Source organism: Ailuropoda melanoleuca, chromosome 10 (genome assembly GCF_002007445.2).
Source record: "Ailuropoda melanoleuca isolate Jingjing chromosome 10, ASM200744v2, whole genome shotgun sequence".
In the NCBI taxonomy this organism is placed as follows: Eukaryota; Metazoa; Chordata; class Mammalia; order Carnivora; family Ursidae; genus Ailuropoda; species Ailuropoda melanoleuca.
The window spans coordinates 48338519-48350852 of NC_048227.1; the positions used below are offsets into that span (position 1 = coordinate 48338519).

The following is a 12334-nucleotide window of genomic DNA, read 5'->3' on the forward strand; positions in this document are numbered from 1 at the left end:
AGCCTGATGTGGGGCTCGATCCCATAACGCCAGGATCACGCCCTGAGCCAAAGGCAGACACTTAACCGCTGTGCCACCCAGGCGCCCCCGGAGTAGAGTTTCTGTCTTACTGAGCTGGGAGAAGTGAAGGAGGGAGTAGTCTTGATTCCTGCTGCTTTACCAAGTTTTAGTAGATTTTCTTAAATAAATATATCTCCATTTGCTATATACCCTTAGGACTATTTTCAGATAATTTAAATGCTTTCTTATAAATACTTTCTACCAGTTTTGCTGGGGAGTAGGTCAGCAGAGCTCCTTATGTTATCATGCCAGAAGTGGAACTTTTTAGGCTCTTGAGTACAGGCTTTGGAGAGGATGGTACGTTTAAAATGCTCTTGGGCATATACCTAGGAGTGGGCTTGCTGAGTCACTTAGTAACACTAACTTTCTGTGATTTTACAAATTATTCCTTTACACATTGAGACTACAAGGAGAGCAAGAATTTTCTCTCAGGTGCGCACACAGATTTGTGTTTAATATTGCTTCCTCAGCTTACGAAGACAGCAATGCAGAGGTAGGCAATTCTGCATTCTACCCACCTGGAGCATGTGATGCACTCACCAGCTAGATGTGAGCAGCCAAATTCATCTTCCACACTCTGGCCTCCTTCCTGATAAATATCACTATCACCAAAACAAGAGGCTAGCTAAAATTTTATACTGACTGCTTCGTCTCAACAGATTGTCCTGTACACCACAATAGGCTTTCACTGAAAGTACGCATAACTTTTCAACGAGGACACACTTTCTAAAGAAGACTCTGGGGTCCATCTGGGTATTTTTCAGTGCAGAGATGCTACTATCAGGTAAGGGCATTCTTTTTTTTTTTTTTTTTAAGATTTTATTTATTTATTTGACAGAGAGAGAGACAGCCAGTGAGAGAGGGAACACAAGCAGGGGGAGTGGGAGAGGAAGAAGCAGGTTCCCAGCGGAGCAGGGAGCCCGATGAGGGGCTCAGTCCCAGGACCCTGGGATCACGCCCTGAGCCGAAGGCAGACGCTTTAAAACTGAGCCACCCAAGCGCGCCAGGTAAGGGCATTCTATATTAACACACCATAACATTTTTTTGTAAAACCAAACTTGGGAGCAGGAAAAAAAAAAAAAAACAAAAAACACCCATTTTAATTATTAAAATAAATACAGATTTAAATAAAATTTGCATAAATTTTGAGATAAAACAGAACATTTCAAAGAGCTATTTGAGCTTTCAGCTTCCACTTTGGGTGCTGCCCTCCGATTCTTCAGGATACACATTGCACTCACTTATCACAGCAGTTAGAAGTACTTAGGTAGAAGCATTTGAGAAGCCCTGCCCCGAACAATCACATTATAATGATAACATGCACACACTTACACACACAGCATCCTATTTACATTAAAAACTCCTTCAGGATAGAACTATGGCTACTATTCTGCATATTCTCAATAAGCTTATTAAAGCACGCTACTCACAGTGGGGATGAAATAAATGATATTTTAAAGAGATCCCTAGCAGTAAGGCTGATGAGACTGAAAACAAAAGGACTAGGATCAAAAGGATCCTTCCAGGTTTCCCCGTGAAATCAGCTTAGATATTCTAGCAGAAACCTGAACAGAAGAACTTACGCTGACCCCTCACCACATGATAGGTAACAAGTTGATTTAATACAGCAGTCAGATTAAACAAATACTTTTTAAAAGGTTAACAAGTCTAATCAGAGGAAGGAGCCCTTAAATAAACTGTTTGCCTTGGGGGAAAAAACAAAACAGAAGTAAACTACACTGAAACATGTCAGTTTTTAACTATTTTATCATGCCCAACTTCAGCTATCCACTGGAGTTTGCTTTTTAGCCACAATATATAGAAACTGGTATTACATAAAGAAAAGTATAACAAACACAGATTCAAACTAACCTTGGGGTTCACTGGCCAACACCAAGCATTTTAAGACGCCAGGGAGGAGCAGTTCAACCTCAGAAATGTCTATGATAGTTTCTTTGCAGAGCTGCAGGATGAAGGCCAGAAGAGAGGCTAAGCGAGGAGGGAGCAAGGACCCTTTACACTCAAAGTAGGACTTCCTAAAAAGAAGCACAATTTTTTCTTCTAGATAAAGTTTCAATGAGCAGAATCAAATGTCACATACTTTAAAGACCCTAACAAATTTTACTCCCCAAATTAATAAAGCACAATTTAAAAAAATATGTATATTTTACCATGCTATCCTCAAACATAAAATTTTAGGAGCAATGACTGCACATCCCCACTCTGTTATAAGGGCTAAAGTAGAATACAGACACAAACTAAATTTAAAACAACCTGATCTTTAAATGAACTTAATCAAAACCCAAATGAAAACCTAATTGTTAATTTGTTTTTTTTTTCCTTTTCTAATATGAGCCCGATCTCCTCTATCAGCTCCTCAACAATGCAACATTTTCTTTAATGTCAAATTTGCATAAAGAAATCTCTCCTCACATTTATTTATTTAGGAATTTGGTAAGGGTCTTATTTTTCCAAATCGGTAACAGGAGTTTAGCTTCCCATTCCAGCTTTACTTCTTTTCTTCTCTTAGGAAGTAAAAAAATCAGAGGTAATTTAGGATTTAATATCTTCTCTCAAAGCAAAACAAATTTCAGCATTATAAGTCAACAGAGATCATAAAGATAATTTATCTTACTCATTTTTATATCTCTACCTCTTATGAAGGTGTTAGCTTATAATAGGTATTCAGTATACATTTAAGTGAATAAATGAAAGTGGGAATTGCACAGTTTCTAAAAGGTCTAGACAACATGAAAAATTATCATATACAGCTAAATCTAAGCTAGACATTCATATGTATTTGCAAAGCAATAAAGTTTGCCAAAATGAGTCATGGAAATCACTAAGGATTATAAAGTCTTTAGGGCAGGAACTATGTCTTCATCATCATTTCTACTCCATACCGTGACTTCCAACAAATATTACATATTATAGATTCATTCAATCTCTGAGGACAAGGATTTTGTCTTTTTTGTTCACTGTTGAATTCCTTAAACATTTAGTGTGCACCTACAGTATACCAGGTACAAGTGTAAGAATGAAAAGTTAAGTTAAATATGGTCTCTGAAGGCAAGGGGCTCACTGTCTAGTGAAAAAGTTGGACAAGCAAAACCATAAATAAATAAATAAATAGGCTATTATAATGTGATGGGTGCTTTGAAAATAATCCCAGAATTCTCAGGAATTCAGAGGAAGGAGCCTTAACAAAAAAGGGGAACTGCAGGAGTTGAGGAGCATGGAATGGAGGGAGGCACAGGAGGCAATCTATTTCCTTCCTGAGCAGTTAAAACACAGAAAAAAGGAACTGTTAAAATTTTGGGTCTTCAACTAGAAATCATGAGAAAAATGTTTTCCCTGGTAAACAGGAAAGTCAACAAAAGCAGCCAGGATTCTAAACAGTGGGCTTTAAAACAATTTTATGGCCTTAAAAATTTCACTTTAGCACTTATCATTTGGTTTGTACTGCAATTACTTATATAACGTCTCAAATATAGTGGTAGACTACCACAGTCTTGTTGGAAATTCAGATACAAGTAAGGCCAAAATATTACAATTCTGTGAATGAAATCTTAACAGAGCACATGACTTCAGAAGAAGGCAAGAGGCATCATAGTACACAGAGACATTAGGTATAGGTCTTATAAAGTCTAGGCTGAAGTTAGCACAAAGGCATGGCATTTTAATGGAGAAATGGTATGAACAAAACTATGATGTAGGGAAATGTAAAGCATTTTGGAAGGGCAATAACTAAACCAGTCTCATTAGGGTTTGCATATGATGGCATATCTTGTACATTTGGAAAAGTTTAGTGACAGATCACGAAGAGCTAAAGAATATGGAATTTATTCCATTGGCAAGAAAGGAGCAAATGAAGGTTTGGGGGTAGAGAAGGGTCATAATGGAATGGACTTTCAAGAAAAGTAATCTGGGGGCAGTGTTTAGGCTGAACTGGAAGAAAAGACTAGACACAGTGAAAGCAGTTGCAACCGTCTAGGTATAATGTGATAAGAAAAGAGAGATGTGAAAAGAAAGAAGCAGTCATTTGCCAAAAGATGGCAAAAGGGAGCGAACAAGGAATATAAAACAAGGAATATAAAACTTCCAAACTCAGTAATAGAACACTGGGAACACAAAAATGTTCAGAAGGGAAAAGATTTAGATATGGAATTCTGTAATGACTATTGAGTCTCATAAAAACACAGAAAAAAATACTAGGTAAGAATAATATACAGGCACAGCCCAGAGATATTGTGGGTTTGGTCGCAGATCACTGTAATAAACCAAATGTCACAATAAAGCAAGTGAAATGAATTTTTTGGCTTCTCAGTGCATATAAAACCTGTGTTTACATTCTATTGTATCCTATTAAGTGTGCAACAGCGTGATGTCTTAAATAAATAATGTATATAACTTAATTTAAAAATACTTTATTGCTAAAAAACTGCTAACCATCACCTGAGCTTTTAGGCAGTTGTAATCACTGATCACCATAACCAATATAATAGTAACAAAAAAATTTGAAATATTGTGAGAACTGCTGAAACATAATACAGACAAATGAAGTGAACAAATAATGTCAGAAAAATGGTGCCAATAGACTTGCTTGATGCAGGGCTGCCACAAACCTTCAATTTGTAAAAAAACAGTCTCTGAAGTACAATAAAACAAGGTATGCCTATATATCACCATAGCATCTTAAAGTTTAAAAACTAATTTCATATGAAGCGAAATACTCCATGAAGACAAAGAAAAAATAATTTCTATTATTGAATCTTCTATTGTTGCAGTTAAAAGGTAGCAGAAAACCTAGGAGGTTTCATTTATGCATCTAATAATAAAATGAAGTTATTAAGACAGAGAGGAAACTAACAAAACAGGACTTCTTAGTGCTTCCTTTTTCATATTAGCATTCATTTTTTCACTGAGTTGTTCTCTTTAAAAAATATAAATAATGTGTTTTCTATAGAAAATAGACTTACTGTTTCTCTGATAAGAACTGAGAAAATATGTATCTTTAGGACATATACAAGGAAGATAATAGCTAAGAAGAGAAAACAAGCAATTTAAAGAGCACTGACCCAGCTGCCATGAGCAAAAGTCATTTTAGTAAATTCTTACAGTGTTTCTCAGGAAAAAGAAAAGTTTCTAAACTACTAGCATCTAAGTGTTGCCAATACTTTGGGGATGCTTTGTTACTTTTTAATAAAGATTAATACATTGTAAATACCACTTGTTTTTAATATCTGATGTACCTTATGACTTGCACGATGCATTTCTTTAGAGGTGAGATCGGTGGAACAGCGGCAGAGTTTCTCAATGCCAACAAAACAGGGTGTTGTCCGAGACCTGAACCATGCGGTGAAGCTGGAAGAAACCGTCCAATGTACTGCTCAATAACACTCCCTAGTAATTGGTTCAAATAGGCATTTGGATTTTGAGACTGACCACACACGATACACATGCCCTACAGGAGAAAAAAGAAAAGAAATAGTAAAAGGCAAAGTTAAAAAAAATATATTGAGGAACTTATTAATTTAGCCCCTAGCATTAATATTCATGTCAGAATGTGTAATTTAACCACAATCAACAAAGACACAGCCCAACACCAACAAATGATGTTAATATGAGGCTCAGGGAGTTGCTGAGCTTGGGTGACGCCTATGGGGTGGTATCTAACCAAAGTGTGTGCCTTCGGGGTGTATGCAAATGAAGCAGGGAGAAGTGCAAGAAGACAAAGGGAGCTCCCTTCTTCCTCTCATACCCAGAGGACGTGACCGCCACACTCATCAACTACATTTGTGTGTAATTTCAAAGTAACAAAATACATTTTTTTTTTTAAATTTATTTATTCGATAGAGATAGAGACAGCCAGCGAGAGAGGGAACAGAAGCAGGGGGAGTGGGGAGAGGAAGAAGCAGGCTCATAGCAGAGGAGCCTGATGTGGGACTCGATCCTGTAACGCCGGGATCACGCCCTGAGCCAAAGGCAGACGCTTAACCGCTGTGCCACCCAGGTGCCCCAACAAAATACATTTTTAAGTCTTTTTTTTAATGTAGGTACTTGTCATTTATCTGAGTGACACTACAGCATTTATACTAAAAATCTTCCATGGTAAGAAATGTGATAAATTAAAAAAAAATTGACAGAAGGAGAAATACAGAAGAGTACAACTCTGATTAATGACTATTTTAAGAGTCTCATATGTCAGGCACTGTGCCATGTGCTTTATATTCTTTATTCCATTAAAGTTTCTCAAAAAAACATTGAGTTGGTATCATCACATCTCCGATTTTATAGTTGGGGAAACTGAGGTTTAGAGAAGTTAAGAGTTCTTGATTTAAACCCTTCCATTTGTACAGAAATTAACAAAGTTAACAAAATACTTCATGTGGATTACAGTATTTGATACTTACAAACAATGAAACCAATACCCTGAGAAATAGAAATTTTTTTCCGCCAATGTTACTAAATACTGCATATTACTAAAATACAGACAGTCACCAACACGATGACAAATCATGTGCTAAAAGGTCATTTATAGTTAGGTTCTTCGTGATTAGCAACGTGTTTTCCTAGAGAAATAATTAGAAATGTTTGTCTCTATTTTAGCTATAAATGAAAGATTATTTGTGATAAAAGTAATAGAGCTGTTAAGACACTATCAAACAATGACTGGGGAAAAAAAAAAGCAATGAACACCCCTCTAGCCAGTTTCTTCAAGCATGTTATTAGATGATGATGAAGTAATACATGGATATGTTCTGAAAACTCTGAAGATGACAGCTGAGTACCTTTAAGAAATTAAAGGTATAGCTCTAAGTAAATTCTGCTTTACCAATTTTTTCAATTAACCACTTACAAAGTTTATAAGTTTTTTTTTTTTTTTTAAATTGGGCTCCACACACAACATGGGGCTTGAACTCACAACCTTGAGATCAGGAGTCCCATGCTGTACCAACTGAGCCAGCCAAATGCCCCTAATACGAATTCTGGTTGTACTATTTTGACTTAAGAGGGCCACAGAAAACATGCTTTTCAGACTCTCCCACTGCCCAAGATTCCTTCCCACCCACATTCCCTGATTGGCAACACTTTATCTTTCTGCCAGCAGACAACACTAAACTTTATTTTGTTATTACCAAAACAAAATTAAAAAGGCAACTTAAAATTTCTTAGAAACTGTAAAAATCTGTTTTAAAAAATCCATCTCTGGAAAAGACTGCTTATTACCTAATCACATTCTGTTCTCCTCTTCTTCCTCAAGCTTCCCTTGCTGAACCCCAAATTAAGAAGCACTTATCTTCAGTATGAGACACTAATGACTAACAAAGTACACTTTCAACTCTGTGCTTTCCCCTGAATGACAGATCAATATTTCCAAGTGCCTACCTAGATAATGCACAGCACCTCAAATGAAAGCTGTTCAGAAATCAATTATTACCTTCATCCCAACATCTCTAGAATTGCCCATGTTAGTTAGCAACACTACTATCTGCATAAGCAGCCACTCTGGAATCTAGGAAGTATTCTATGTCTTTCTGTTACTCCACAGCATTCATTCCACAAGTATTTTTAATCAGACCTCCTAAATGTTTTTGCAGTCTGCTGTGTGAGTTCTATACCCACTGGATTCGTTCAAACCCTTCAGATAATGAACTACTCACTGCCTTCCAAGTCTCCAACATAACTCCCACACCAACCATCTTAGATGTTGCCACCAGCAACACCTTTCTAAAATGTAAATATGATATGTCATTCCCACTCCCCTATTCAAAATCCATCAAAAATCCATCAACAATGCATTCAAATCCCCATGTAAAATAACAAGTCCAAACTTCCTAGTGTGGCACATTTTGAGCCTTCCAGTATATGGCTCCTCCTAGATGAGTGTCCAACCACAACAGAATTATTTGCTCTTCCCCAGCGTGCCACACTTTCTTAAAGCTCACGCCTTTTACCTTCTATTCCCTCTGACAGGACTGGTCCTTCAACTCTTACCCACTCTGCTCCTTTACAACTCATCTCCTTTACAGTATCTTCCCTCACATCTCTTCATTGCTGTCTGGCTGGCGGATAGCTGAGGCCTCGAAAGCAAATATGGAGCACACTACTGTGTCTATGCTAGTCAGCCTCCTATCTCAACTTTAATTGCTTCTTGGGAGATTTTACCTCTTCCATCTTTGTTTTCACAGCCAAACACAATAGGAATTTAAAGCTTGTTCAATGGAAGTGCCACATGTACACACATACATTGAGATGACAATGGATGGTTTTCAAATCTGCAGTTAGGATATTGTTTTAAGGCAAAGTTTCTTTTTTTTTTTTTTCTTTGAAACTTGCAAGCAGCCACACTTACTATACCTGGAGATACAGAGGAAGACTCTTTTGAATTGCAGTCAACATAGGTGCAGGCAGCTCCTTCTCCTGCTGTAGCACGGTGTGTGGCAGCAGTAAACAATCTATGATCCGGAAGAGTAGTTTTTGCGCTTTAGAGGTGGCAAAGATCTGTGCCCATGATTTAACAAGAATTCCTGACAAAGAAGAGGAGTAACAGCAGGTATGGTTACCTTCTAAACAGGAAGTTTTGCCATTCCACCATAAAATTTATATTTAAAGCACATAGGACCAAGTTAAAGTAGGCAATAGAGAGAAACACGTATTAGGGGTCAAAAGACTGATGTCACGTCGTATATTTCACTAGAGACAAATTTCTCTCAGAATTGTGGGCTTAGTATATTTCCTAAGCAACTGGCATTTAATATATATACACTCAAACACACCATGTGATTTGGCTACACATTACATGAATATACAGATCACATGTTGTAATTAATCCAATCTCTCTTTTTGCTTTGGCTGCTAGGAAACTCAGAAGCAAATTTATAACCCAACTTTAGGAACTCTAGAAGACCATGCATTATGCTTTTATGTGTGTGCTCCCTCTCCCTAGCCTTCATCATGCTACTTCTCCACATTTACTTTTTTGATACCCTTTATCTTACATAAAATTTTATAGGCTGTCTTAACCCAGTTTGCAACACAAAAAGATATAACTAAATTTAATTGTTAAAGTAGGAAAAAAGGATTAGCTCTTCCTTGAAGCAATCACTTAACCTCCCTGAACTTCACTTTTTATAACTTTCAATTGTTTAATATACACAGTGAGTTTAAATTTTGATCCTGAAAGAAAAGAAGCAGACATCCTCACTACACAAAATATATTATGATTTCCTTCAAACTAGGAGTCAGTTGCTACATTTGATGAGAGAGGAACTAAACAAATGAGCACCCTTTGTTTAGTAAAGTAATTAAGAGCAGATATCTTGTTCCCATTTAGAGTGTATTTCTCCTACTGAGGTCTTCTTTACTGAAAAAACAAATTTAAAAGGAGATCATTAAGCGCTTGCCCAAATGGCGCAGTGGTACATAAATGCATAAACTTTTATATTTTATTCCATCTTAGAAAGCAGAGGAGATGATAAAATTCAAAGCCATTTCCATAAAACAAAAGTGTAAAATTCAAGCTCTGAAGGAAAACAAAAATATGCTTATACAAGAGTATATTGATGTTAAAAGAAAAAAGCTCAACCAATAATCACTTCTAAGAACAAACAGCAACATTAATCTTCTGTTGTAAAAGGAAATACAATAATCAATCATAAAGAAACACAATGCTCACTTAGCAGTATTTTAAATAACGTTGGCTTGCTCATTTTTCCAGTAGGTGGAAAACTGGTGAATGACAGCAATGTAAGAAGAACTCACATTCTAACTAACATTAATATACCCGTAAAGGGAACTGCCATCACCACTGACATTTGAAATGATTCATATCACTCTTAGGTGTCACACAGGAATTGACTTATAAAGAGCAAGGGCCTTCCAACCAAAAATGCTATCATCTACCCTTGTATTTCATCTTCTGCAATGGTTAAAACACTTTGCTGAAAATCTTAAGTTTTAGAAGTTCACAGAAGACAGAGACAATCCATTTGTTTTACTGCCAAATCAGAACCCTAGGGGTTTTTTTTTTTGTTGTTGTTGTTTTTTTAAAGATTTATTTATATATTTGAGAGGAAAGAGAGAGCGTGAGCACGGGTGCAAGCATGGAGGTGGGAGGGCAGAGGAAGAAAGAATCTCAGCAGACTCCATGCTGAGCTTGGAGCCCGACGTGGGGCTTGATCCCAAGACCCTGAGATCATGACCTGAGCCAAAATTAAGAGTCAGATGCTCAACTGACTGAGCCACTCAGGCACCCCCAGAACTCCAGTTTTTTAAGTTTCAGTAAGGAACATTTAAATGTGTAGTATTAAAAATGCAAAGACGGGGGTCTGGGTGGCTCAGTCGGTTGGGCATCTGCCTTTGGACCCCTTTCCCAGGGTCCTGGGATCAAGCCCCATATTGGGATCTCTGCTCAGCAGGGAGTCTGCTTCTCCCTCTCCCTCTGCCCTCCCCCCGCTTGTGTGCTCTCTCTTTCTCGTGCTTGCTCTCAAATAAATAAATAAATAAAACTTTAAAAAAATGCAGAGAAAAAAATTTTTTAAGTAAAAAACTTTGAGCAAGGTTTAAATATATAATATAGCTTTGTAAAAAATTGTCTTTTTCCTGGCTACAAACATATCACTTATGTAACTGATGATGCTGAAAGTATAAAAAAATTGTGGGGAACATACTTGTACAACTGGAAGAGAGCTGCACTATTTAAGAGTTCTTATGCGTTTACTTATTTTCTATTCTATGCATATACTATGCCTCAAAAAAAAAAAAAAGAGGAGGATTGGGATCATTACAATAGGCATTTAAAAATGTGTTTATAGTTAGAAAGTAACTTTGCTCATTTAGGAACATTAAAAGATACATTATGTACTGCCAGCTAGGTTTATAAAATCATCATATTCCAGAAACATTTATTTAGTATATGCATCTCCCACACTGGTGAAGCTCTTCAACTGATGTATCCTCAATTCCCAATGCAGCGCCAAATACATAACTAGGAAATGTTTTTATTTGTTCAAAATACAACATGACAATGGGAATAAAAAGTTCAAAAGATATGGCCACTATCACAAGTGAATTTAAAATACAGTAGGGGTGTGCCAAGTACACAAATAATTATAAAAGCTGGCAAGCTATGAAAAATGTCATAAGAGATGGACAGATGAAGCATAATCAGGGAGACCAAGTCTACCTGGGGGTGTGGAAAATGTGGAATATCTGGATTGGGCACTGAGGGTCATGGGTAGAATTTCAATTACAAAGACAAAGGAAGAATGAAGAGAGAATGACCAACAGAAAAACATGTGATGGAAAAGTAAGAGATATAAAGAGAAAAACCAAAAAAATGATAAAAACAAAGTTGAAGATACTACTCATGAATCAATCTTTTCTCTGAAATTACTGAGTTACAATTAAGACCCCAGATGCCTTAATCTTAAGTGTGATTTTATCAATAGTTTGCACCTTTCACTAGCACTCTTGTAAGTGGACAGCAGGGGTGTCCTCAGTTAGGAACTGGCCAGATAAGTAAAATACAGTTTCTGTGGTTAACTCTTGCCCTCAAGTGAATATGATATCCCCAACCCACACACTTAAAGAACGCCTGAACCCCCAAAATTTTATACTTATTCCTCCTCCATTTTGTTCTGAGCCTTTTACATAGAGAAGACAGTAAATTATCTGTTCTTAGTTTTTAATGCACAAATGAGGAACACTGTACAAATATATTCTATTCCTAGTCTCTGAGATTTAGACATAAGGAAAGAATACAGATCTATCTTCCAGTAAGTCAAAACGCAACCATGTAACAGAACAAAGAAGGTCCTCAATTCTTCGTAAGGAGAACTTTATCCTGGGTTTACATATCACCAATCTGAATATGATTTTGCATTATGACTATTACATATTTTGTAAAATAAAGATATATCCTGAAATCATACATTTAGCTTGGCAAAAATCTAACAGAGACTAATAAATTATAAGGCTGAGTGCTGAAATACTTACTCATCTACATTTTACTATGTTAAATTTATAATAATCACTTATGTTTTTCTCTAAAATGAAGATGCTTGCATTGCTACTATAGCTTTCACTGCATTCCACATCATCCATATTTACACATTTTTGCATTCTCCTTTATCTTTCACAACAAAGATAAAAGGTTTCAGACAGCCCAAATCAGGTTTATTCAGATGTTCACAAGATCAAAGGGAGCAGATATAAGGTTTAGGCCACAGAGAAATTAAAAAACAAAAAAACAAACTAAAAAAAGCAAAAA

General features: G+C 36.5%; 1 protein-coding gene across 3 annotated transcripts in view; it reads right to left on the reverse strand.

Moving 5' to 3' along the window:
- MMS22L (MMS22 like, DNA repair protein) overlaps positions 1 to 12334 on the reverse strand; it is a 125884-nt gene that overhangs the window by 11731 nt on the left and 101819 nt on the right. For 2 of the 3 annotated variants that reach the window (XM_034670847.1, XM_002925178.4), the window contains exons 20-22: positions 8422 to 8591; positions 5313 to 5524; positions 1933 to 2096 (exon numbers count right to left, since the gene is read on the reverse strand). In XM_034670847.1, coding sequence (XP_034526738.1) covers positions 1933 to 2096; positions 5313 to 5524; positions 8422 to 8591 — 546 coding nt within the window. The remainder of the gene's footprint in view (positions 1 to 1932; positions 2097 to 5312; positions 5525 to 8421; positions 8592 to 12334) is intronic. The other variant, XR_004628574.1, reaches the window with a different exon arrangement.